The sequence below is a fragment of the Cnephaeus nilssonii genome (genome assembly GCF_951640355.1).
Source record: "Cnephaeus nilssonii genome assembly, chromosome: 19".
Lineage (NCBI taxonomy): Eukaryota > Metazoa > Chordata > Mammalia > Chiroptera > Vespertilionidae > Cnephaeus > Cnephaeus nilssonii.
In genome coordinates, this window is record NC_137090.1 from 480010 (window position 1) to 506321 (window position 26312).

At 60.6% G+C, this 26312-nt stretch overlaps 2 protein-coding genes across 4 annotated transcripts in view; both read left to right on the forward strand.

Moving 5' to 3' along the window:
• CSNK1D (casein kinase 1 delta) lies at nucleotides 1–26257 on the forward strand. 3 transcript variants are annotated; one of them, XM_079797593.1, is made up of 10 exons: nucleotides 8–429; nucleotides 6682–6792; nucleotides 15342–15490; nucleotides 15870–16098; nucleotides 16456–16626; nucleotides 17151–17299; nucleotides 19103–19274; nucleotides 19811–19950; nucleotides 22587–22650; nucleotides 23716–25369. In XM_079797593.1, exons 1-9 carry the CDS (start codon nucleotides 354–356, stop codon nucleotides 22617–22619), a joined length of 1230 nt encoding a protein of 409 aa, XP_079653719.1. In that variant the 5' UTR covers nucleotides 8–353; the 3' UTR covers nucleotides 22620–22650; nucleotides 23716–25369. The 3 variants fall into 3 exon arrangements, with proteins under 3 accessions (XP_079653720.1, XP_079653718.1, XP_079653719.1); XM_079797594.1 differs by lacking the exons at nucleotides 22587–22650; nucleotides 23716–25369 and adding an exon at nucleotides 26035–26257 and having other exon boundaries at nucleotides 1–429; XM_079797592.1 differs by lacking the exon at nucleotides 22587–22650 and having other exon boundaries at nucleotides 6–429.
• OGFOD3 (2-oxoglutarate and iron dependent oxygenase domain containing 3) overlaps nucleotides 1–26312 on the forward strand; it is a gene marked incomplete at its 5' end in the record, with an annotated part of 80339 nt that overhangs the window by 53364 nt on the left and 663 nt on the right. The window lies entirely within an intron of this gene.

Here is a 26312-nt window from a genome sequence, read left to right on the forward strand (position 1 = left end):
CGCCCCCAGGTTGCTAGGGGAAGTGACGTCACAGCGCGATGGCGGCGGCTCCTTCAGGCAGCTGAAGGGGAATTTAGGCCCGGAAGATCCGAGTCCATCCGTGGCGGGGAGAGGGCAAGCGTGGTCGGCAGGAGCCGGAGCAGGGGCAGCGGCGCTCGGACTGTCCCATCCGCCCCATATTGTGGCTCTGGGAGCGGCTGGGCGGCTGGAAAGCGATGGTGAAAGCGGGGCCGTGAGGGGGGCGGAGCCGGCAGCCGGACCCGCAGTAGCGGCAGCGGCGGCGCCGCCTCCCCGAGCTCAGACCCAGGAAGCGGCCGGGAGGGCAGGAGGGAGTCGGGCCCGCCGCCGCCGCCATGGAGCTCCGAGTCGGGAACAGGTACCGGCTGGGCCGGAAGATCGGCAGCGGCTCTTTCGGAGACATCTATCTCGGTGAGGCGCCCGTCCCTGGTTCGGGGCCGCCCCGGCCGGCGTCCGCTCGGCCCCTCCGGCCCGGCCGCGGGGACCCGGTCCCGGCCGCCCCCCCACCCCTGGGGACCCTCCGCGCCCCGCATCTGTCCCCGGGACCCCGCCCCGCGGCTCCCAGGCAGGAACTTGGGGCCTTTCCGGGCCGGCCCGCGCCGCCGCCCCCGGGGGCACCTGCCCAACGTGTGCCCGGGGCTGCGGGGTGGCCCGGGTCGGCCCGAGACCCCGCTGTCCCCGCCGGCGGCCCGCAGGCAGACAAAGGCGGTGGCGGTGCGCGGCCCCGCGTCCTGCGCACGTGCGGTGGGCTGGGTGCGGTGGCCGGGAGCGCCTGGGGCCCCCGCTGCCCTTCGCGACGCTCCGGGCCGGCCTGGGCCGGGCTGGGCCGGGCTGGGCTGGGCCGGGCCGGGCCGGCGGCGTCCGAGGACGTGTTGCGCATCCAGCTCCGCGCTGGGGGCCTGGACGTAGAGCGGACGGTGGGGGCCGCAGACCGGCCCGTGTCCAGACGTTGGCCGCGGCAGAGGCGGGCGCGGTGGCCGCGCTGTCCTCGCGAGCTCGCCCCTAGCTGTTGGATTGTTCGGGCGGGTCCGAAAACTGTTTGGGGCGGGACGTTCTGGCCCGTGTCCGGTTCCCGGGGAAAGAACGCGCACAGGTGTGAGGAGCGGCTGGCTTGCGCCCCCTTCGAGCTGGGCATTCAAAACGGACGCTCCTGCGTGCCAGTTACTCCAACCCCCGGAGGGGTCCAGCTGGCCCGCGGCGTGGGTGCGGAGGAGCCGCTGTTGCGCAAGTTTGGGGGTAAACTCTTGTGCGGGTGCTGGGCTGGCGGACCTGTCCGGGAGGGTCCGGTGGCTGAGTGCATCAGCCCCGCTGCTGGTGGCGCTCCCCGCCCCCTCCTGCCCCCGGCGGGGCCGCAGCCCTCGTGCCCACCGCGGGAGGTGCACAACGGCCTCCGGGCGCCCTCCTTCCCCTGCAGGGAGCCTGCCACGCGCTGCGTTGTTGCCTTTGAATCTATTTCCTTCCACTGTCCTGCGGAGTAAAATACACTTTGGAGACATTTGGATTTTACTATTTAAATATTTATGCCCCGTCGTCAGCCGGCTGCATTCTCAGCAGCGTTTTGGGAGGCCAAGTGCTGCGTAAATGCAAGCTGTTTGCCTTATTTATAGAACAGTGGGATTTTGGCAATGCTTATAACCTGGGACCTCGGAGCTGGACGGAGAAGCCAGTCCATGAGCTACCCTTCTGCGGGCATCAGGAGCAGATGTTTTATTTAAAGCCTTTCGTCTCTGGTCTGAGACTGCCAGGCAGCTCTTGGAGTCCGCCGTGGAAGAGTTGTCACCAAGCCCTTCTCCGCGGGGTGGGAGCTCTGTGGGACCCCGTCTGCTTGTCACCACTCTCCCTGTGGGCCTCATCTTCTGCTGGGCTGACCGGTCTCGCATGTCTAACATGGGTGGGTGGACTGTGGCTCTCCTGCCTCCTTCAGAGAGAGCCACCCACACAACGCACCCATCGGGGTTCGCTGGAGTTACTTGTGTGGGGTTGAGCACGCCGGGCTTTTTCCACCTGCGCTGACTCGGGCTGCGTGCTGCCCAGAGGAGTGTGCAGAGATGTCGTTAGCTAGAGAGCCTTGTGGCTGGAAAGGTGGGTCTGAGGGTGCTCGCCGCATACTGTAGTTAAGGGTCAAAGATGAGGTCCAAAGAGCATAGGATGGACTGAGTCATCTGGACCGAAGTTTTGTTCTGTTTGTTAGGCCACTGATTAGGCATTGAAGTCCTCATCTGGAGAACCCGTGTGTCCTTTGTCATTCTCATGCCGACACTTTGCTGTTGGTCAGAACGCTCTAGACCCCACAGGTAGGCTCACCCTGTTTTGAGCCTGGCGTTTGGGGTCATGGAGGTCCACATGGGACTTTCTGTGCTTCCATACCTTTGACACTGGGAGGAGGGAAAGTCTGTCCTTCGCCTGGAGCGGGCCTCCTGCACCAGGAAGTTCCAGTGTCGGCCTGTCCTCCCGGCAGCTCCTGCCCAGCCAGGCCAATCGGTGCTTCCCGGAGTCGCCTGTTCACAGGATCTGGTCTCTGGGGGCTGTTTCCCCAATGCCTGGACTTGGGTCAACATGGACTCCAAAATGTGTGGTCTTAATCCTCAGTCTCCTCCCCCAAGCTTCACAGGTCCCGAAGGCTCCTGGGAGGGAAGGCCTCATGCTCACAGACCTGTGCAGCACTCAGCAGGTGCAGGAGGCCCCGCACCCGGTGCTGCAGGAGGGGAGCCTCGTCCATTACTCCTGGGCCTCCCTGGGTCTTAGCTTCCACAGGCGTCAGCCCTGGTTGCTGGGGTGCCTGAAGCCCTTCCACTTTGCTGGCAGGGTACCTCTCACCTTTGATGACATTGGAGGATTAGGGAAGAGCCAGTGTGACCAGTATGGACCCCGTGTGACCCGTGGGCGCTGGGGAAGAGGAGTGTGTGCGGGCAGTGCGCGCGGGACCGGCCTGTGTGGTGGTGCCGTGGTCTGCACTGGGGCTGCTCTGAAGCTTGGCCATGTTCATGGAGCGCCTGCGGGGTGCTGGGGCGCCGGGAGCCCATTCTCGGAGCTGTTCTCCCTGTCTGTCTCTGCGGGCGGTGGCGGGGGCTTGGACACCCGCATTGCTGGTGTCAGAATGGAGGTTTTCCTTTTGCCAGCTTTTGGCTTTGGTACTTGCTCTGTCCGGTTATCTCCGGGCAGATTGTGCTGTCCACTCGACAACATGTCCAAACACTTTTTTGGGCGCTAAAGTTTAGGAACCTCTTCATATTTGATTTTCATGTTTTCTCTCGCGGATTTTCACGCTCCTGGTGGCACCCAGCAGGTGTGGAACACACAGTAGGTCATCGCCTGCATCCTCTAGAGTGGTGGCTGAGGGCTCTAATGAGAAGTCCTGGCGCTGCATCAGCTGCTTGTCAACAGTTACCTGTGGGTGACCTTTGCCCTGCTGTTCCGTGTCCTCTCCCTGTCTCCTCGTGGATGTCACTCAGTGGGAGTTACCTCCCTGTCTCAGGATGGGGTCGAGCTTTTGGTTAGCTCCACTTATTTACCATCTGCCTTGTCCGCTCAACTTGAGGGACAGTTTTGTTTGCGTAAAACCAGCACTGACCTGTGTCTGAACATAGACGTCCCGCTGCCTCGTGAGGCGCCCCACTTTTGCTGGGTGGGGATTGAGGGGGGTGGTTTGGGAGCGAAGGCTCCTGAGCATGAACAGACCCGAGGAAACCTTTCTATGCCACTGGTTTGCACCTGGAACCAAAGCAGTGTTGTCTTCAGCTCCTGCTTCCATCCAGAAGCACTTCTACAAGTTCCCGCTGCGAGGCTCCGGCTTTGCAGTTTCCAAGTGGTCACAGGATGAGATGAAAATGGTGCCGCGATGTCACCTGTTGTCCGAGCTCGTGGCGCTTCCTCGCTGTCCTGGGCTTGTCCCCTGCACTGGGGCAGTTGGGGATGAGGCTTGGAGCAGCACCGCCTGAATCATGGGGCTCCCTAGGCTGCAGAGGTGGTTCTGCCCAGGAGCCTCTGATGGTCGGGGTCCATGGAATGCACAGAACCTGAAGCTCTGCTGCTCGGGACTTCCACCCGGTGCGGGGAGGCCTCCCGGGAGGCAGCCCATGGTGTGCGCCACCCTCATGTTTGTGTGGCTGAGAGCCCATGTGAAGCCCTTCTCCTTGAGTTGCTACACTCGGGAGGTGTTCATGTCTCTGATCCTGGCGGAGGCCGGCCCTGCTGCAGGTGTGATCCTGGCGGAGGCCGGCCCTGCTGCAGGTGTGATCCTGAGGGAGGTGGCCCTGCTGCAGGTGTGATCCTGAGGGAGGTGGCTCAGTTGCAGGTGTGATCCTGGCGGAGGCCTGGCACCATGGTTGGAGGAGGGATCCTCTGTGTTCCAGAGTTGCCTGTGGTCATGTGTCCCACAGACTCTCTTGCAGGGGTGACTTCTATGTTCGCTTTCCCTGCCCCAGCGAGTGGAGCTGGAAGTGTTGGCGCCTTCTCGGAGGCACTAGCTGGTAGGTAGTCTGCAGGTCCAAGCTGCTTTTTCACTGAGGGCTGTGTCCTGGCTGGGACGGCACTGATGAGTGTGTGGAGTTGCTGATGTCACTGGTAAGATGAGTCATCGTTCCTCCTGCGCTGGCTAGTTCAGTTCAGGGTTCCAGGTCCTCACAGGAACTCGAGTTCATTTTTCATTTGCACAGTTTGGTGGTGAAGTCATTTCTCTCGTAATTGGGTAGAGCAGTGGTTGGCAAACTGCGGCTCTGCAATGGGGAATGAAGCTCTTAGGCTGGAGGCCACGGGAGAGGTTGGTCAGGTGGGGGCAGCCCCTCTGAATCTGCACTGGTGACCGGTTCTGCATTCAGCTCACTAGACGTGGCCCATCCCATGCAGATCTGAGCGGTGAGAGGAGGCTTTTCTTTGGGGTCGTGGGCATTTACTGGCCGTTAGTCTCAGCAGGCAGCTCTCCTGCCGGTGGCCACGGCTGTGATGCTTGCTGACCTTGTCCGCCTTTTGTCGGGGAGCCTCAGGGTGCTCTGTAGCCATTACCCTGCTCATGCCCACCGTCCCTCATGAAACACACTGTGGTCTCCCTGCCAGGTGGTGGCGAGCACTGGGGAAGGAAGTGTCCCAGGCTCTGTCCGGGCTGCTGGAGCCGGTGTTAAACGGTTCACGAGCGCCGCACTGCTGGGGAGGCTCCCAGGGCTTCCTGCTTGGAGGCACCTGTGCGTGGGAGACTCCTGCTCTCCAGTTACAGCGCCTCCAGGAAGGTCCTCAGGCCACTGGGTCAGCTTGGAGCATTCGCGTGTGAAGCCGGAGGGGGGTGGTTGTCGGGTTTGCAGGTCATTATTGGAGGAAAACAAAGATAAAATATTTGCAGATAAAAATTCTTAATTTTAGGACCTGCATTACCACCATTTGTCCACCATCCAGAACTGAAATGTCAGTGCTGACATGTACACATAAGGAACTGTTGGACATTGAAATTGGGTCTCAAAAGAACTGTTGGCCCAGAAAGAAACTCACTACACACTGATTCATTTGCCTGTCACCATAACCATTATTGCTTGTCTCATTTTCGGTTCTTATAAGTGTATTTCTAATAGCACATGATCTCACTCATCTAGGGGAAATAATGAACAACATAGATTGATGAACAAGAACAGACCCAGAAACAAGGAGGCATGGATCAGACTGTCGGGCCTCGGGGTGAGGGTAGGGAAGGGTGGGGGTAAAAGGGGAGATCAACCAAAGGACTTGTGTGCAGGCATATGAGCCTAACCGGCGGTTGGGGACAACAGGGGGGTGGGGGCATGTGTGGGGAGGGGTGTGGGATGGGAATGGGGGGACGAGGACAAATATGTGATACCTTAATCAATAAAGAAATTTAAAAAAAAATTCTTAATTTTACCTTGAAATGCATGGGCTGATAATGGGAGGTATTAGCATACGTTGTATTGCCAGTTTCAGTACAAAACTAACAAAGGTGTATGACAGGTACATGTTGCATAGGTGTAGTCAGGGCTTTGAAAACAAGAGTTCATCCTCCCGGTCTAGTGTCAGTAAGAAACACAAGTGTTGTCCTGTTGCCTAGCAGCACAAGGCTTACTGAGCTCCCCCTCCCCCCTCTGTCCCTTGGCCTGGCTGTGACGGTCAGGGAGGGGCGCTGCCACCTGGGATCTGCGCCCATTGAGAAGTGCCTGACTGTTGAGGGCTGTGAGCTGGATCCTGGGCTGGGTGGCCTGGGGCCGTGTGGTGGTGGATGAAACCAGCTTTCCCTCTAGAGAACGCTGCACGAGCCCGCAGGCCTGTCCTAGCAGTGCGGGGCGGGGGGCTGGGACACATGGAGTCGCCCTGGGGCTGACCAACAGGGCGATGGAAGGTTCAGAGCAGGAAGACGGGGGAGGCTGTGAAGGGCAGCCATCGGCTTTCCCTGGGTCCCTGGTGACATGATCCGAGGGGGCCCCTGTGGAGGTGGGGGTGGGAAACCAGACTAGACTTCCCTATACACATGAAATACTCCCTGATTTAAAAGGGGAAAGGCATCGTTTTCCACGGGGTTTGTGCACCACTGACATCTCGTGACAGGAAGTGGAGTGTGACCATCCGGGGTCCTTGGAAGATTCGGACCGTGCTCCTGGTCCTGGCCGTGTGACATGGGTCAGGTGGTGGGCGCCAGATAATTAACGCTGGCTTTTCTTTTTTTCCAAGGTACGGACATTGTTGCGGGAGAAGAAGTTGCCATCAAGCTTGAATGTGTCAAAACCAAACACCCTCAGCTCCACATCGAGAGCAAAATCTACAAAATGATGCAGGGAGGAGGTATGGCCTTTACCTGTTAAGAGACAACTAGGGTTGTTTGGGGGCATGCGTCCCGAACCAAAGTCTCTGGCTTGTTTGGGGAAAGGGAGGAAAATGCCCGCACCCTGGACCCAGCCGGGCGGTCCTTGCGGATGCTGTCAGGCGGCTGCAGAGGCCTCCTCACGTGGACTTCCGGCTCCAGCACTGCTTCCCTGGTCTGCGGGGCAGGGTCTGAGCTCAGGGCTGTGGGCTTTGACTTCCAGCACTGCTGGTCGTTCTGGGCCACCTTGGTCACATGCTTTGCTCACAAGCTTGGGCAGGGGGGACTTCAGACTTTTCTGAGTGAAACTACTGCGACCCCTTCAAGCTGAATTACTGCCCCAATCCTGTCCCCAAACCTCCCCTGGGGCCTAAGGGTACTGATGTCAGAGGGCACCCATCCTGACCTCAGAGTCTAACTTTTAGAACTTTCTGGACTTGAAAGTAATTTGGTGGATGGAGCAGGAGCGGGTGTATAAGGGAGTCTCCATTGTGGAGGCGCCGCAGCCTGGAGAGGACTGTCTGCTGCGCAGGGCCTTGGGAAGGATGCTGCGCTGCTTCTCGGAAGCCCTGGGGCGCTTCTTGGGGGGCGCGCCCCGGGGCTCCCCCACAGCACAGCTTCCCTGCACAGCAGCGGGGTCGCTGCTGCTGCTGCTGGAACCAGCACCTGGTGCAGCACAAGCGTCTCTTTAGCAGCAGAGACGACCAGAGCAGCGCACGGTCCTGCGGGGCCTGCACAGGGGTGTCCGCCATCTCGTCCTGTGTTGATGGGACCAAGGCCTTCGACTGGCACCCGGGTGAAAACTTCCTGCCCCTGTCGTCCCAGGGAGAGGCCCGCAGAGGACCCAGCCAGGGTGCTTGCCCTCCAGCGGCCACAGCAGAAGGAAGTTTCTCAGGCACAACTTTTAAGGTGGTGGCGAGTAGAACGAGGTGATCAGGATGTGGCCTTCACGGGGGGAAGGAGCCTGGTGCTCGGGTGGAATAGAACCTCCCAACTTAAAAGCCTTGTTGACTGTTAAGGAGCAGCACCTCTTGAGAACTCCCCAGCTAGGGCACCCCTGGCATTTGTTGTGGGGCTGCCCTCTGCACATGCAGGAGCACCCCTCACCCAGGCCGGAAGGAACAGAAACGTCTCTAGATGTAGCTCAGTGCCTGGGGCCAGCACTGCTTCCCGCCAGAACCCTGCTCTAGGAGCCGGTGCCACTACTCCAGTCTGCCCTGGCCCTTCTCCGGGCCCTGCCAGTGCACCCGAGCTCCGCCTTCCCCACACAGATCCGGGTCCCAGTTTCACATGCACACTCAGTGGCTGCTATCCAGGTGTAAGACGTGTTTTACTCTATTTTTTATTGATTTTATTTTTTTGTTAATCCTTACCTGAGGATATTTTTCCATTGATTTGTAGAGATAGTGGAAGGGATGGGGAGAGACTGAGAGAGAAACATCGATGTGAGAGCGACATCGATTGGTTGCTTCCTGCACATACCCCGACCGGGGCCGGGGATCGAGCCTGCAACTGAGGTATGTGCCCTGTGACCAGAATCGAACCTGGGACCCTTGAGTCCGTGGGGTGACGCTCTGTTCCCTGAGCCACACCAGCCACAGGCAGGCCTGTGTTCTAGAGGACGACTGCATCCAGACAAGCCGAGCGCCTCCTCCTGGGCGAGTCCCGTGAGCTTGCTGACCCTGACCACGACCACGCTGCGCCCGGCAGAGGGAGTGGGAGTCGCCTTGCCCAGAGAGCAGGCTCTGCTGTTAACCAGCCTTCTGTGTGTGGCCCCATGGGCACTGCAGGTCGCTTGTTGCTGACCGGGGAAAGGGTCAGCGTGTGCTACGCAGGGACAGCAGGGAGGAGTGAACACCAGTCCAGCAGGATGCACCGCAGCTCGCTCTCAGGTCCCCGACCACGGAGGGGTCTGGACAAGGACAAATAAGCCCATGCTTCCCTCCTCCCCACAAATCCAAGATGTCACCCAAAGCTCTGGTTTCTAGCAGTGAATAGAGTTGCATTCATCTGTCTCCTAGTAAACAACCTTGTGGCGGCTTTGACAAAAGTTTCCTGCAACCTTCATCTTCCCTTCCTTTGTCTCTTGACCCCACTGTCTACTGGAAGCGCCCTCCCCCCCCCCCCCCCCCCCGCCCTTGGACTAGAGGTTAAAGCAGGTCTGGTGCATCTAAAGATGTGTGCTGCGTGAGTCCCATCAAGGACGGTTTGAACTCGGGAGGCTGGGAGCAGTGGATGGACTAGTTCTAGCTTTTTCAGAATGTTACACAAATCACTTAAGCATTCTTGGAGACACCCCAGAAATTAAATGTGTAGAATTGTGGTCTTTTTCTTGCGGTGCCGGGGGGAGGAATAGAGAAGGGAGTGGGGTAGGAGTCCATTATTAGGACAGACCTGGTCCAAAATAGGAAACGGAATCCTGGCCAGTGTGGCTCATCTGGCTGGGTGTCATCCTGGGCACCCAGAGTGCCGGTTCGCTTCTCGGTCAGGGCACGTGCCCCGTTTGCAGGCTCGATCGTCAGTCGATGTTTCGCTCTTACAGTGATGTTTCCGTCTCTTCTTTGTTCCTCTCTTTCTAAATCAATAAAAATATTTTTAAAAATAGGGAAAGAGGAGAAAAAGAAGAAAGGTGGGCTTATGACCCCTGCTGCAAGCAAGCCTGTGTTTCAGAGTGTTTGCGTGGTGTGAACCTCTGTCAAAGATGCTCTGGTGATGCTTCTCCCAATAGAAAAAGGAGTTTGTGAACAGTGAAGCCCTAGAAGAACCTGGAGAAAAACGACACTACATTTACACCCGCGGGGCCCACCTGGCGGCCAGCCACCACATCCTAGCGCCTTGACAGGGAGTGGGCGCAGCAGTTCGGGGCAATGAGGGCAGGATCAGACTCAGTCGCCCAGTGTGTGCTGCTGCACTCGTCCATTCCGACCTGGGAGTCAGCACGCAGGCTGCACCCTTTTCTCCTTCCGTGACGGCACCCTCTGCTGTCAGGCACCTTGGGGCCGACCGGGAAAGGTTAAGGACCGGGTCCCTGCTTCCTATAGCCAGTGGCCTTTGGGATGGGCGCAGAGGTATTCTTAGAACATCTGACCAACTCAGGTTTTTACAGACACATGAACCCTGTGATGTGGGAGGCCTGGCCCCCACAGGAAGGATCTGGTGGGTGAAGCGGGTCTAAACAGGAATTCTTCCTCACCTGTCAACACCCTCGTCTGTCCTCTTCTTGTTCACACCCATTTCCAGTCTCCCAGGAGGAGGTCACATCCTGGGGCCCCGGTTAAAACTGTCTCCTGTGATCCATTGAAGATGCGGGGCTTTCAAGAGGGCACTGCCTGAGAAGCAGCTCTGATTGGCAAAGTGAGCTGGTTGGGTAGGCAGTGCCCTCCGATAGGTGGTCTCCATGGTGACAGGACACCGTGTTCTTGCTGTGCAGGCCTGAGCAGCTGCCGACTCAGCCCTAACATTGCTCATGGGCCGGAGAACACGCAGTGCAGGAACATGATGCAGAACATCTACATTAGGAAGAAAGCTAGGCACACAAGACGTGTCAGCACACAGCTGGGGCCGCTCGCCTGGGAGTGTGGACCCACGGTGCCGTTGTCCCAGTGAGCAGCAGAGCGTGGTGGTGGCTGGAGTGAGGCGCACGCGAGTAGGAGCAGACCTGCAGCTGGTCCCCAGCCACCCCCTTTTGTCCCATCCTGACTCACTGCCTGGGGCAGCTCAGCACCTGACCCCCAGAACGAGGAGGCCGGTGGTGGAAAACCCTCTCAGAGACCAGGCCTCCCGGAGAAGGCAGGGCTGGCGATTGGGCCGTCACTGCTCTCGCACCTCATTGCTTCACTCTGCACAGCAAGGTCCTCTCATCTTCCAAAGGAAAACGGCTTCCCTGTTCAGGCCACTTCCAGCTGCGGTTCTGGAAGTGGGGAGCCCGACAGCATGCAGGTCCTGCGGGATGTCCCTGGAGCCGCAGGGACACTGACAGATGGTCTGAGTGCCTCTGCTCCCCTTCCCGGGGGAGAGGGATGATGCTGTGGGCCTGCTTGACCCAGTGTCCACCCTTAACACTTTCCATGCTCCTTGAAACCTGACCGTTGGGCCTCCTCGTAGGGCAGGGCTGTGGCTCTTCCCCCCCAGAGGCAGGCTGGTGTGGCTGATGCTCTGGCAGGAGGGCATTTCTGGGGTTGGAGGGCCAGCATGGTTCCTTGGCACAACGGTGTAGACCTCCACAGCTATGGTGCCTGTCTCTGTCTCCTTCCATCTTCTGCCCCTAGGACAGAACACCTGCCAGGGCCCGTTGCTAGAGAGACTCCAGGCCTTGGGTGGAGTTCTGGACGCTCACCTCCGTTGCCTCGCGCTCCTTCAGGCTCCCGGGGTCAAGCGTGGTCACAGCGCAGACAGGAAGCCTAGTCCTGTGTGCATGGTGACCCACTTATGGATGCCAGCCCCGTGCAGCAGCTGCGGCTCCCAGCACCTTGGCACAGCCACCTGCAAACTGCTGGGTGGACACAGCCCACAGTCTGCTGAGCCCCAGGGTCCTGGTCACACGGCTTTTGGCTCCTGAGAAGTCCAGAAACTGAAGTGTAATTATTTTTCTTCATGTGTTCTTACTGGTTTTTAGAGGGAGAGAAAGAGAAACATCAATGAGAATCATTGATCGACTGCCTCCTGCACACTCCCTACTGGGAATTGACCCCACAACCCAGGCATGTGCTCTGACCAGGAACTGAACCGGCACCCTCTTGGTGCAAGGGTTAACACTCAACCACTGAGCCACACCGGCTGGGCTGAAGTTTAATTCTTAAAATAGTTTAGCCAAATACGAACCATAGGTGACTAGGAATACATCTTAAGCCACGTGAGACCCGTGTGCAGAGAATATAAAGCTTGACGGGGGAGGGATGCTGAAGACGACTTCCACGTGTTCCTAGCGTGATGACTCAGCTGTCACTCCTCCCATAGTGCCTCGGCCAGCAGGGCTCCGTCCAGGCCCGGCAGGATGTTTCTTCAACACGACGAGCTGACCGAGAACTCATGCAATAGCCCAGGTTCTAGGCTGGGCACCTGGAGAAGGCACATGCCCCGCGAAGATCGAAGCTCAGTGGCTGGAGGGAGTGACAGCCTGAAGCAGTGACACGCCTGGCATCCAGATGATGGCTTCTCCATGTCCTTTCTCACGGGAGCCTCGTCGGCTGGGTCCAGGGCTGGGCAGGGGAGGTGAGGGGAGGCAGTCGAGCAGGCTGTGGCTCAGGGAAAGTTCTCAGGCCAGTGGGCACATGGCCAGAGGACACAGGAGCAAGCTTGGAGGGGCATCTGTTGGCCAAACGTGGGATAACTGGGACCTCGGAACTAGCAGTGAGGTCCAGCCCCTGGGAGGAGGGAGGGCACCTGTGACTCCATGGTGTGCGCTCACACAGGAAGCGCCACAGGAAAACGCAGAGGGAGCAGTCGAGTGGGAGATTGCCACTTTATTGATTGGTCCCACCGATGCTTGCACACACCTTCAGGGGAGCGGGTCTGACCCCACCCTGAAGCTTGGCCCACAGAGGATGATAACAGAAGTGGATGGTGAAGAGCCTGCAGGCAGCAGCTGACAAGGGGTCAGGCCAGCAAGTGGGCAAATCCAAATTTAGGGTTGTCCTGCAAGACAGCCTGAGCACCGGGAGTCTGGTGAAAGATTAAGGGACCATCGAGACTTAAGCGTGGTGACCACACACCACAGGTGGCCCTGATGGGACCTGGTTGGGGGGAAGCTATGGAGGACGGCACAGCTTCTGGGACACACAGTCTGAGCAGACTTTGGCCCAGTGGTGCTGCCCCCACGCGGAGTCGGGAGCGGGCCTGGGAACTGACCCGCAAGACCAGCAGCGGGTCCTGTGCGGCTGTGATTCCGGTGGGAAAGGCCTCGTGAGCACGAGGTGCCGACGGCGGTGGGCGTGTGCCTTGCCTCACCCAGGAACCCACCTCCAGAGAGTGAAGCTGGAAAACGTATTTATTTTTTAAGTCAGCTTTACGGAGGTGTAATCAGCGTGTATTTTAGGTGCGCAGTGCGATGCCCTCCTGGGACCGTTGCCGTAACCAGGAGAGTTGCTGTCTCCATCACTCCCAGAAGTGTCTAGGCCCCTGTGTCCCTCCACCCCACTCTCCGCTGCCGGTCCCGGGTTGGTTTGCATTTTCTAGAGTTTCTGGAAGGGAGCAGGCCTGTCCTTGACGTGTCTGTGCTGTGTGTCAGTGGTCACGGTGCTCTCCTGCCCCCGACGCGTGTCCGGGTGTCGGGCACTCCCCCAGCTGCTGCGGACTTGGCTCAGACGCTGTGGGCCTTGATTTCCTTTTCTCTGGGTCAGCACACCGGGCGTGGTGGTTGTGCTCTTCAAAGTGTCCATTTCGTCCGAGTTGTTGGAGTTACTGGCACGAAGCTGTTCCCATGTTTCCTGTCAGCCTCTGACTGTTCGTAGAGGCTTCTTGTGCCTGCGTCTGATGGTGGTAGTTCGTATCTCCTCTTCCCTGGCAGTCTGACTAGAGGTTTATCAAACATCTCACAGAGCCGGCTTTCGGTTTTAGCAAGTTTCTCTGTTTTCTATTTCATTGATTTCTACTGTGACCTTTTATTTCTGCTAACATGGGGTTTATTTTTTTAGATAGAAACTGAGATCATTGATCTCTTTCAAACACAGGTGTTCACTTGCTGCCAATCCCCCACATATGACTGTCGCAGCACCTCCTGAGGCCCGCTGTGCTGGCTTCTCGTTTCGCTGAGTCCTACAGCTTTCTAGTCCCCTTCTGATCGCTCCCTGGATCTGGGCTGTTGAATGTGGTGCACGTGTGCAAAGCAGCATTTACTTTGCTCCCCAGCAGGAAGTGGTGTCTCTGCCCCTGACATCCTGGCCTCATCTGAAAGGCTGAGAGCTGTCATCATTGTTGCCACTCGCGGGCTTGACGCTGGGTGCTGGCTGTGACCAGGACTGTGCAGTGTCTGCGATGTCTGCCTATCGCCGCCAAACCAGTTGGCGACCCGTGGTTTCATGGGTGCTGGCAAAGGACGAGACTCCCTGAGCTCCAGTGGAGGGAGAGCAGCTGGAAAGACCTGGGAGACACCCAACTGTGAGGCTTCAGGGTGAGGGCTGCCGCTGTCCCTGTGTTGAGGCGCCCGCACAGCCTGAGGGACGGACAGGCACCAGTTCCATCCAAGTGTCTGGGGAGCATCCAGATACTTGGGGACGTTGCAGAGCTCTCCGTTACCTGTTCCCAACGGGGGTGCTGTTGTCTGAGAGCACACTGCACACAGCGCAAGCCCTTGACCTTGAGTGAGGCCTGTCTGTGGGGCGCACGGGAGGGTCCTGCTGTGGAGACGGGACTGAGCTCAGTCAGACGGGGCTTGTCTCCTGTCGCTCTGCTCCTGGATGGCGATGCTCTGCGGTCAGCGGCAGAGGCTTAGAGCCCGTTCTCTTGATGAATGGGTGCCTGGTAGGCCTTTCCGCCATCTGCTGCGTGTGACGCTAATGTGCGTTCTGTGCCCTTGTGTCCTCCTGTCGGTCCTGCCTGTCACCTGCCTGTAGGGCACCCAGTGTCTGTGCAGAGAGGGTGCCTGCTCTCGTGTGGAATCCGGGAAGTGCCTCACCGGCTGCGGCAGGTCCTCCAATAGCATCGTTCCTTGTGAGGGAGCGGCTGTGGGACTTGTTCTCATGTCAGTCAGTCATGCTGGGGATCGGGTCGTCTACGTCCTCTGTGCAGCCGCAGGCCCGGTGAGGGACGTGCTGTTTTTACGTTCCTGTGGCATCGCCTGCCTCTGGCTCGTGGACAGGAGCAGAGCAGGTCTGCAGTGGCTGGAAATGTCTGTTTTGTCTTTGCTGGAGGCCTCTGCAGCTGGTGCCTCTGGGATCCCCGTGTTCTGATGAGACGCCGCAGTCCCCGCCTCTTCGCTCCTTCGTGTGTGGGGTCTCTTCCCTGCTGCTCCAGGGTGTTCTCTGTCACTTTGGTGAGCACTGCTTGTCGGGATGGCAGTGTGATGGTCTTCGTGATTCTTGTCCTTGTGCCGGTGGGTTAAATGCCGTCATCTGGTATTTCTTCCCGTGGGATGTCTGTCCCCGTCCCTTCTCTTTCCTCTCTCGGGGGCTCTGGTCACAGAAATGGCGGTGCCTTGCAGTTGTCCCTACGTGTCACATGCCTTCAGGGCCACAGGGCCGGGTCTGCTGTGACCCCACCCGTGTGTTTTCCACCTTGCACGCTGCCGTGTTCCTCTCTGAAAGTCCGATGTGAGTCTTTGTAGGTCTCTCCCGTGATCGACCTCACAGAGGATGCTGATCACCGGGTCCCTGGGCGCTGCTTCAGCCTACACCCCTCTCTTCCCTGCCTCCTGCCCCTCCTTCTCTGTCCTGCATTTGCCCGCCCCTCACTCACAACGTGGGCATCATGTTCTTGCCTTGTGTCCCGTGATTACTGCCCACCTGACCCTTGTCAGGGAGTCACATGTGAGCGCAGGTGTGTCAGGGTTTTCTGACCCCACCCCTGGCCGCGCTGACACCCGTGTCTCTTCCAGTGGGCATCCCCACAATAAGGTGGTGCGGGGCCGAGGGGGACTACAACGTCATGGTGATGGAGCTGCTGGGGCCCAGCCTGGAAGACCTCTTCAACTTCTGCTCGAGGAAGTTCAGTCTCAAGACCGTCCTGCTGCTGGCCGACCAGATGGTAAGCACTGCCTCGCGGGCCCCTCCCCGCTGCCTGTCGTGCACGAGGAGGAAGTAGGTGTTCATTAACCTTTGCCACGAGGTAGTGACATGGTGGGCTGGGTTTGGGCACGGCATGGCACAGCACACCCATGTGTGGGGCCTGCCTCCCGGCAGAGGGATGGCTGCTGCAGCCGCTGTCGGTCCCCCGGGAGAGCCCACCAGCGGGAGCTCCCGGGTGGCGGCGCGGTGGGGTGAGGGTGGTGGGTTGTGTCCCGTCCCGACTATGGAGCACTGCCCCGGCCGAGGGTGCCGACACGCAGCTCCAGCAGGGCCCTGGCTGCCGGGCAGGAGCCGCCTCCGGGCACTGTCAGGCTGACCCGTCTGCCTCGCTCCTGCAGATCAGTCGGATCGAGTACATTCACTCAAAGAACTTCATCCACCGCGATGTGAAGCCAGATAACTTCCTCATGGGTCTGGGGAAGAAGGGCAACCTGGTCTACATCATAGACTTCGGCCTGGCCAAGAAGTACCGGGACGCCAGGACCCACCAGCACATCCCCTACCGTGAGAACAAAAACCTCACCGGGACGGCGCGGTACGCCTCCATCAACACGCACCTTGGAATCGGTGAGCCCTGCCGCTGGCCCAGGCTGCCTGGCATGGTGGGCTCAGCTCAGAAAGGCCAGCCTCGGGAACTGGGAGTCAGCACTGGGGGTGGCAGGCGGGCTTCGGGGACCGGAGCGCTGGGACTCGGAGGTGTGGTGGGTGGGCAGGTCGACGGGGCGGTGGGGGCGTTCCCTGGCAGCTGTGACTGGGTGTGGCTCACCTGGGAGTCACAGTTCTCTAATAGCACATCCGGGGCAGATTCTTCAGCAAAGAATCCAAGTGTATTTTTTTGTGGTTTTTAGAGTTCATTTCCACAGTAAGTGTGTGCTTGCTGCTGCTGCCGTGGGCCAAGCTTTACCCATTTCCTCCTCTTTCCAGAACAATCTCGAAGGGACGACCTGGAATCGCTGGGCTATGTGCTCATGTACTTCAACCTGGGTTCCCTGCCCTGGCAGGGGCTGAAGGCTGCCACCAAGAGGCAGAAATACGAACGCATCAGTGAGAAGAAGATGTCCACGCCCATTGAAGTGCTGTGCAAAGGCTACCCCTGTGAGTGGCCTCGGGCCTGCGCGTGCAGGGCTTCCGGGAGGGTGACCCAGGCAAGCCCCTAGCCTGGCGGGTGGCCGGGTCTCCGGGACATCTGGAGCCACAGCTCAGGGCATTTTCCTTTGCTGTGTGGGGCTGCCTCTGAGACAGGTGCCCAGTGAAACCAAGCTGCTCTATGCTGCTGCATTCTCTTTTAAAGATTTTTTAATTGGTTTTTGGAGAGAGAGAAACACTGATCGGCTGCCTCCTACACACCCCCTACCAGGGATCGAGCCTGCAGCCGGGCACGTGCCCTGACCAGGATTGAACGGCAGCCTTGTGTTGCATGGGTGACGCCCAACCAGCTGCCCCACTGCGGCCAGGGCAGCGCTGCATTTTCTCACCTTTCCCAGCGCCTCCATCCTCCATCCTGCACCATGTGGCGGTGTTCAGGCTCCCGGTTCCGACCCTAAGTGAGGAGGGGTGGTAAGCAGTGACGTTACCTGTCGCCGGTGCTTCTGGTTAGCTCTGAGTTTCTTGTTTTACAGCCGAGTTTGCCACGTACCTGAATTTCTGCCGTTCGTTGCGTTTTGATGACAAGCCTGACTACTCGTACCTGAGACAGCTCTTCCGGAACCTGTTCCATCGCCAGGGCTTCTCCTACGACTACGTGTTCGACTGGAACATGCTCAAGTTTGTAAGTGGCGTCGCCAGCTTGCTGGCCTTTCCATGCAGACGAGAAACAGCCCACCAGCCAGGGCTGCGGCTGTCTGGCTCACGTGTGTGTGAGGCTCACGTGTGAGTGAGGCTCACGTGTGAGTGAGGCTCACGTGTGTGTGAGGCTCACGTGTGTGTGGGGCTCACGTGTGCGTGAGGCGAGTTGCCTGAGGGTCGGGCTCGGAGCACGTTTGCTGCACTGGAGCTGGCGTTCCTGCCGGGAGAGGTGCCTGAGGGGAGAGGGCCCAAGAAGCCAAGTGCCCGTCGGGGAGGCAAAGGCAGGCAGGCAGGTGTGGGGGGTCCACCAGCGCGAGGGTGTCCAGAACCAGCCCTCTCCAGCACCGTGTCTCCTCTCGTTGAAGGCTCCTTTTATTATTGTTACCACAGCTCTCGGGGGGTGTGGTTCTGACCCCTGGGGTGTTGGGGTGTGGTGCCCACTTGATCCTTACGCAGGAGGAGTGGCTGAGTCTGAGGCTTCTGCCACAGGAGCTGAGGACCTGCCGAGCCTCCTGGCCTCTGCACCAGGGTGTGGCCTGGGAAGGTGCTGGGTGCTGAGCCTGACCTTGGCCCTGCAATATTACTCGGATTGTTCATCGATTGCCCGCGGGAATGCTGCAGGGGGTGGGGTAGAGCTTGAACTTTAATTTGTTCCCATCCAAGTGGGTGAGTTCCGTTAATCTGCGGACATCACGGCCAGGATTCCAGCTGTTTTAGAACTTTCCTTCCTCCTTCCTCGGAAGCTTGTTCTCTTAGTCGTGAGCTTCAAACAGGAATTGGAGCCTTTCCAGGGTGACAGCCGGACTGAGGAGCCGAGCCTCCTCTCCGATGCAGAACTGGAAGCCTTTCCCTGCCGCGGGGCAGGTCCGTGTCGGCTGGCGTGGGGCTGCAGCCTCCAGTGGGGAGGGTCCGCCACAGAGCCTGCCTGACACAGACCTGGCCTGTTTGTCCACGGAGAGCCAGGTGGTGGGAGGAGGGGCTCAGAGTCTGACATCAGAGTGGGCCTCCAGTCAGAGCCGCTCGGAGCCCCCATTCTGAACCTTCCTCGTCAGGGCTCGGCCGACCTTTTCTGTAAAAGGCCACGTAGGACATTGTTTTGGCTTTGCAGTCAGAGTGGTGCTGCAACCACCCCACTCGGTTGTAGCGGGAAAGCCTGTGGGCAGGGTGTGGGCGGAACGTGTGCAGAAACAGATGGGTCTGGGTTTGGCCCGAAGGCCGAAGTTTGCAGACTCTCTTGCTGGCAGGGCTGGGAATCGTGTGTAAGCTTCCGTGTGCGGTAGCCTAGCTGTACCACGGGACATGCCGTGCCTGTGCAGTGGCTTGGAAATGACTGAGAGTGGAAGTGGCTGCCTGTGCCCAAGTCTACCACATGGCCCCCCCAGGACAGGCCTGGCCTCTGCCCTCAGGATGTGAGCCCCAGCATCACCTTTGCCCTGGGCTTGAGGTCTGGGCCGAGTGGACTGCCGCTCGGGCCTGCTTCTCAGACTCCCGCCGTCACACCCTCAGGGGATTTCCTGTCCCTGTGAATGCTGATGGAGAAGAGGGCCCCCCGCGGCCAGGGCTGGGGTTGGAGGAAGTGCTGTAGCCATGGTGGGGTTTCCTCTGCTGCCCTGGGAAGTCGGAGGCGGCCTGGCTGCTCGCTCCCCACTCGGGACGGGCGAGAAACATCTCACTGGCTTCCCCTTGCTCCACACGCCCCTGGTGTCTCTCAAGTTGCAGGAACCGCCAAGGCCTTGGGATGTCTTGCAGCCCTGCTCAGTTCTGTCTCCTCCTCTTGCCTGCCTAGGGTGCCAGCCGGGCCGCTGACGATGCCGAGCGGGAACGTCGGGACCGTGAGGAGCGATTGAGACACTCCCGAAATCCAGCCACGCGGGGGCTGCCTTCCACAGCCTCAGGCCGGCTGCGGGGAACACAAGAAGTGGCTGCTCCCACCCCCCTCACCCCTACCTCACACACTGGTGCGTGCTCCTGGGCCCATCTCGAGCCACGTGACCACCCCACCCCACCTCCCAGCAGGCAGGGGTTCTGTTAGGGTGTGACCTCGGGGAGCCAGCTCTGAGCAGGGTCTGGGCCGGCAGCTGCGCCTCCTGGGGGTGCCTGTGTGTCCCTCTTCCAGCTCCCGAGGGTGGACAGGCCAGGGAGCAGCTTGGGCTGTGCCTTTATGAGTGTCTGTCTCACAGTTTCTCATTCTTGGCACACACATCCCCCTACCAGTCTCCATCCCCACTCCTTCCCCGTCCCTGACAGCATCCCAGCAGAACCCTGGGTAGCCTTCCCATGGGAGACGCGCACTGGTGTCCCGCTCGAGGACCCTGCCCCCAGGCCTTGGGCACGCTGCTGGGAGGCGAGAGGCGCAGTGTTGCTGGGGGCCTCCCTGATAGCCAAGCGGGGTGCAGGGTGGTGTAGGCCGACTGGCCTGCTCTGGGTTGTGTGCTGAAGACAAAGCCCTGGGTGGAGCGTTAGGAGGCCTCACTCCCCCACCTCTCCCCTTCAGCTAACACCTCTCCTCGGCCCGTGTCCGGCATGGAAAGGGAGCGGAAAGTGAGTATGCGGCTGCACCGTGGCGCCCCCGTCAACATCTCCTCGTCGGATCTTACGGGCCGACAAGATACCTCCCGCATGTCCACCTCACAGGTATGCGCGCCAGCTTGCCGGGGTGGGACACTGGCGCAGGCTTCTCTGTTCGGACTGGTCTGTGGGCTCCAGGCGGGGTGGGGAGGGTGAGGGCCTTGAAGGGTTGAGCTGATGAGGTGCCCTGGCCCCCGGCTGCTCTTGGCCCCCGTGGTTGAGAGCCTCTGAGACCAGCTGTGTGGGTGCAGGGTGCGTCTCCGCCGTGTGGGACGGAGCGGGGCCTCTTCTCTTCTGCTGCCCCAGCCAAGCTGGCCTCCGGCTCGGCGTCCCCGCACACTGGCCGCACTGTGCCCGCTGGCACTGGGCGTCTTGGAGGCACACCCAGCCTCGGGCTCTTCTCTCCTTGGCCAGGGCAGGGCTGCTGGCGGTCGCGGGGGGTGGTGTGGGCAGAGGCTTGTTGGGGCCCAGCACCTGGTGACGTGCGTGGGTGAGGGTCCCTGTCTTGGCGTCCCTGTGCGCTTGTCCTCTGGGGGCCTCACGCGGCATCCTCCACGTCTCCCTCTGCCCACGCGGGCTCCCGTTGCTGCGGTTCTGTCTTGCAAGTGCCTCTCTCAGCACAACAGCTTTTTCCCTCGAGTACTGCCAGGGTCCCTTTCCATGACAAGGGTGGTCAGGCGTCAGGATCCTGCCCCTGCTCCCGCGACCGTTCTGTGGGGTGTCCTGGGGGAAGTCGGGTGCAGGTGACCCTCTGGTTCACTGTGATGCCACCTCGGTGTATAGGTTAGCTCCCGGGCCCCACGGCCGGGCCTGGTGGATTCGGGGTGTGGCTTGTTGGTGAATGGGGTGGCGTGGCACAGTGGCTGGAGAGCTGCAGAACCTGCTGGTCTCTGGCAGAGGACCAGGAGTGCCAGGCGGAGGCAGAGCTGACCACTCTGCACCAGCTGACCTCCTGACGAGTGACCCTGCTGGACACGGTGGGCTCCGTGCCTAGTTCTCCAGAGACTGAAGATGCTGGTGGTTTGAATGTGGGGCTCATGGGGTCTGGCCGGGATGATGGTCCCAGCCCTCCCCCCTCTCCTCAGGATGCAGCAGGGCTTCGGGGGCTCCTTCCCACGAGCTCTGGAATCCATGAGTCAGCAGCGGGGAGCAGGTCCTGGGAGCCGTCCACCCCACCTGTGCGTGCAGTGGCGCTGTGGCCCCGGGCAGGTCTGGCAGGGACGCCAGGGCCTGGGGATGCCAGGGGTTCTGTGTGGACTCGACGCCTGCATGTTGGGGACCCAGCCAGCAAAGACCGAGGAAGGAGCAGGCCTACCTTCTTACGAAGAGAAAGTGTCTGAGGGGTTTGGGGTCACTGAGGAAGTGGAAGAGTCAGAGGTCCTCAGGTGCCAGGCATTTACAGGTGGGAGTCCAGCTCTTCTCCAGCGCAGACCGAGCACAGCTCCGCAGCCATCCTGGGGAGGCTTCGCTGCCGCCGCGAGCTTGTAACTCGGATCCTTTGCGCTCCTGTTCTCTCTCGCCATCTGGAGGAACGGGAGGTGGGCCTATACGGAGGGAGGGTCTCTGAGAGACTTGATTGGGGTGTGTTTCCCTTCTAAAAGCAGCACCTCAGCTTTCGTCACTGGTCACCCTAGAGATTTTCTCAGGATCTTCATGCAGAGGACACGGCCCGAGGGAGGTGTGTCCTGAGGCTCCATCCCAGGCGTGACTGTCTCGGATTTCCTGGTCACTGTGGGCGGCTCCCTTAGGAGTTAGGAAGCTCAAAGGCCCCGTGGGCCAGCATGAGACTCAGGGAGGGGTGCCCCGTCTGCCCTGGTTTGGAAGTTATGGAGTGAGTGGAGTCCCGGCTTCCGTGATTTTATAGCCTCCAACCACACGTGCTCCCCAAAGAAAGGGGTGAAGGAGAAGCAGCCATGCGTGTGTCCGCCTGCCTCCCCCATGGCAGCATCTCTGTGCCCTCGAGGAGGAGACACCCGGTGCCCATGCGCCTGGCCAGCTTCAGCAGGAAGGGCCCCAGTGCCGTCGCCAGCTCGCCGGTCGCAAGACCGGCTCCCCCTCTCCAGCTGGGTGTGGGGGCGTCGACCTCTGTGTCCCTCGTCCTGACCCCTGGCCAGCCTGCGCTCACACTCCAGGAAGGGGGCCGCTCCTCGCACCCACGTCCTTCTCGAGGGCAGCGTGCTGGACCAGCCCCTGCGGCCTGTCCCTGCACCCTGGCCCCGGGATGCCCGTGGCCGCACAGGGAGCTCACAGGGCTCTGGTGGGAGCCCGGCGTGAAGTGCTCTCGGTCCGGCCGTGCTGGTGGGGTAGCGCTGGTTCCGGGCCGCGTGCTGCGCGGTGGTGTTGATCCACATCCCGCCACCCAGTGAGGCCCCTCCTCGCCATGCCAGTGAGCTGTGTCCGGTCGTGTGCCGTAGGGAGGCACAGGCTGCCCCGAGCAGTGACGAGGCCGGCAGCTGTGTGTCGTTCTCGCTCCCCCTCTCCCCCCGTCGGCCTTGGTGGCAGGTCATCCCGGAGGAGCCACTGTCTGCTCTTGTTTGGGAGCAGGTGAGGCTGAGCTCCTGGGCGGTTCCTGGGGTCCCTTCTGAGGCCCCCCAGGCCAGTGCTGGTGGCGGCAAGGTGAGGACACGCTTCTAGGAAAGGAGCCTCCTGCTGGGCCAGCCCGGGGCTCCCTTACCAACAGCTGTCTTTTCCCCCCACCTCAGAATAGCATTCCTTTCGAACACCACGGCAAGTAGCTGCACGTCTCCCGTTGGAAGGCAGCACTGGGTGAGTGTGCTCATGGCCGGTCTCTCCAACAGCAGGCACCAGGGCGGGCGGGGGCTGACCCCTCGCCCACAGGGAGCACCCAGGTGGGCTCGGTCTTGCATGCCAGGAGCTGCAGAGTGAGTCCCTGTGCCCAGTGCTTTCCCTCATGGATTCCAGAACTGTGGTCAGGGCCAGTCGGGGGCGGGGGGAGCGAGCAGGCTGTAGGGGGTTCCTGAATGGGTGACCCCAGGGCCTGCTGCTGTGTGAGTCGGAGCCTGTGTGGGGAGCCGGACCCGGGCTCTAGGTGCGCCGGCTCCGGTGGCCCCAGGACACTCTCGCCGCTGGGTCCGGGGTTGGTTGTCGGATGTGTCAGTCGTGCTCAGCTGAGGGGCCGCGCTCGGTGGGGCCTCGTGCTCTTGCTGCGTGAGACTCCCGTGGTCTCCGCCGTCCTGGCTTTGCCATCTCTTCCTTCCACGTTTATTTCTGTCTTCGTTTTATTTTTCTTTCGAACTTGGTCTCTGCCCGGTATCTTGTATCTGCTGTCGTGTGTACTAACCCGTCGCCCAGCACTGCTCCCTGCCGACGTGCATGGCTGGGCGCCCAGGCTGTGCTCCCGTCTGGGCCATGCTGGGCGGCTCCTTCCCTGGATGGGGGCTGGCGGCTGGCGGCTGGTGGCTGGCGGCTCGGCCATGTGGGTCTGCTGGGGCTTTAACACTACGGTGCTCTAGGAACCATCTCCATGGGAACTGCTTGTACCGCCCACCCCCAGAGGGTGGTGACCCCAGTGCCCTTGGGGCCTGGCCCCCAGGCTACTTGGGGGGTGGCTGGGAGCCAGTGTCTCTCCCGCTTGGACTCTGTCCTGTCGTTGACGAGCTTCTCGGCCGCCTGCATGCCTCTTCCTCTTCCGTCTCCTGTCGCTGTTCTGCTGAGCACGTCCTGGCCGCAGAGGGAGCTCCTGGAGCAGCCGGGGCACGGGCGTCGAGTGGGCGAGGTGGCGTCTGTCCCTTCCTCCCAGGGCACCTCCCTGACCGGCCGGCCCCGCCCCCGGCCGCACGCTGACCTTGTCCTGTGCTTTGGCTCCGACAGATTCCCGGTCGGGTGGCTTCCAGTGGTCTTCAGTCTGTCGTGCACCGATGAGAGCTCCTTTGTGCTGTGAAGGGCAGGCAATGCATGGCTGATCTCCTGTTACATGGCTTTACTAGTGACGCTCCCCGGGCTAGGACACCGGGCACTCTCCAGGCCACCCACCCAGCAACGCCCGTGGGGAAACCAAACAGACTAACCGGACAGACTCCAAGCGCTGCCACCGCCGGGCTCCACTGAGGCCCCCGTGGACTGTTGTCCCGGGGCTGGGAAGACGGCCGCGTGAGTGCGAGACACTTGCAGACAACAGACTCCCGATCCAGAGCCTTTCGGTCCTCCCTGCCGCGGTGGCGCCCGCGCTCCCTGATGAGTCTGCTGTAACCACCATCTTCTACTTGGTTCTGACAGTTTTGTATCATTTTGCTAAAAATTACTGGCTTAAATCTGTGTAAAGAAATCTTTTTATTGTTTCTTCTTGTCTGTTTCTGCGGTCTTAAAAAAGACGACCTCAAAGTGTCCCGCCTCAGACACCGGCGTGAAGTCTCTGTAGACCAAGGTGGGCGCGGGCACCCCTGCTGCCAGTGCTGTTTCCTGTTCTGTTTGGTGTAGTCCACTGTGGAGAGGGGTGTTCTCCGGAAATTGTCACGTGTACACGTGTGTAACGTGTCTGTGCGTGTGTTGTGTGCTGTGTCCTGTGACCTCTCCTGGTTTTGGCCATCACTCCCTTCCACCGTCACTGAGCCGCCAGGACTCAAGTCGTCAGAGCCATTAGAGAGCAAGGGCGTCGCGGTGCTTCTGGCAGAGCCGAGCGCCGATCCCACCTTCCCAGACGCGGCAGCGGACGCCAGGTGCCTAGGACCCAGTGCCCAAGACTCGGAAGCGGAGGCTGCGCCGGGCCCTCCTGGGTTGTGCGCCGTTACTTTGCTGATGGTTGTTGCCTCAATGCCTTTGATTTGGGGGCATTTTCTAGACAGACTGTAAATATTAGCGTTGCAGAGTGGCCCTTACCGTGTGCTAACATCTGTGTACTCAACATCTGTCCACCTGGGATGCAAGTTTGCCCAGAAAGAGGACGGCTCAAGGGAGCCCCCTCTGAAGTGCCCAGACGCAAGTGACCCGTGACCTGAGGCCCAGGAGGAGGGTGTCCTGCTTTCTGAGCCCAGAGGATGGGAAGCAGGCAGGGCCGGGCTCCCCACGTGCCCCAGGCGGTGGCAGAGTAGACAGGAGCCCCGTCTCGGAATGGGGTACAATGCATACGTTCGTAGGTACTTCCACTCCCTGTCACCCCACTGCAACTGGGGAGCTTGTAGGAAGCTGTTGGCTTTTAAAGGTGTTCAGGTCCGTGTCCCTCCTGCCCCAAGTCCCACAGCACAGGGGCGCTGGTCCTGGGACGCCGGGCGGGTGGGTGCACCGACGCACAGCTGGCTGCCCTGCTGGTGCTGGGGGATGTGGCCGGGGCGGTGAGTCAGGGGGAGGTGTGAGCCGCGGCACTTCACCAAGCCCTCCCGCTGCCGCGGACAGTGCCGCACCGATCGCCCCCACACGAGCCAGTGTCTGCAGCCCCTGGGGTGGTGTCCGACCTGTGCATTTGTGTGACCACTGTATTTGTGTACTTACCACACCGTGTAAATAATAAACATATGACGTCTACCTTTCCTCCCCGCCCAGCATGTGGTCTTTATTTCGTCAGCGAGTTTCAGTGTGTTGGTCGATTTCTGAGCCTGGGAGCAGGCGAAACGCTGCACTTGTCATCAGCCGTTCCCGAGGCCACGGCGGGGGGGGGGAGGCATGTGGACCCTTCCAGATGTGCTGAGTGCCTCAGGGTCCTTCCTAGTGTCCCCAGGGCATGACTCCAGGGGTGGCCAGTCCTCTCATGAGCCAGGCCCTTTGGGCGCAGGGGTGGGGATGGCAGCTCAGAGTGAGAGGGAGGGTGGAAGTCCACGGGGCACTCAGTCCTGATCAGTAAGCCCGGGGAAGTCCCGTGACGGCAGGCAGGCTGAGCTCCCCTCGGGAGAAGGGAGTGGGCTGCACAGCCCAGAGGGCAGGTGGCTGCCGAGCCATAGGCCTTGGGGCTGGCCCTTCCAAACCTGACAAGCTTTGCCCAGGGCCCCATCTGGCCCACCTCCCACAAGGGGTCAATAGAGGTAGGACTGCGCCTTGACCTGGGAGTGCCGGCTGAGGGGACAGCAGAAAGGGTGCCGGGCAGGGCCCCAGGCCTGCGGGGCTGCGGGGAGGTGCCTGGCTGCGGCGCCGAACTCCCGGGCGGTGTCCTGTCCTGGTGACCGAGCCCAGAGGTGAGCCCTCGCTTGCTTTTCGTTGCAGAGGAGCAGAGACGTGGCGTCTCTCCGGCTGCACTCGGCCCGCCAGGGCACCCGCTGCCGGCCCCAGCGCCCTCGACGCACCACCTACTGAGGCGGCCCCAGCGGCCTCCGATCGGGTTCCCAGCCACGCAGGCGCACTGGCCATGAGGGCAGGTGGGTGTGAGGGACCTGGGCAAGGCTCGCAGGGCTGGTCAAGGAGGACGGGGAGCAGATAGGACCCGGGTGCGGACCGTATGGGGCCAGGCAGCCGCCTGCGGGGTGAGTCAGTGGAAGGCAGAA

Coding starts and splice junctions, on each gene's coding strand:
- CSNK1D (XM_079797594.1), top strand. CDS start 354: ATGGAGCTCCGAGTCGGGAACAGGTACCGGCTGGGCCGGAAGATCGGC. Junction 16,099..16,455: donor CAACACGCACCTTGGAATCG/GTGAGCCCTGCC, acceptor TCCTCTTTCCAG/AACAATCTCGAAGGGACGAC. Junction 19,275..19,810: donor CACCCCTACCTCACACACTG/GTGCGTGCTCCT, acceptor TCTCCCCTTCAG/CTAACACCTCTCCTCGGCCC.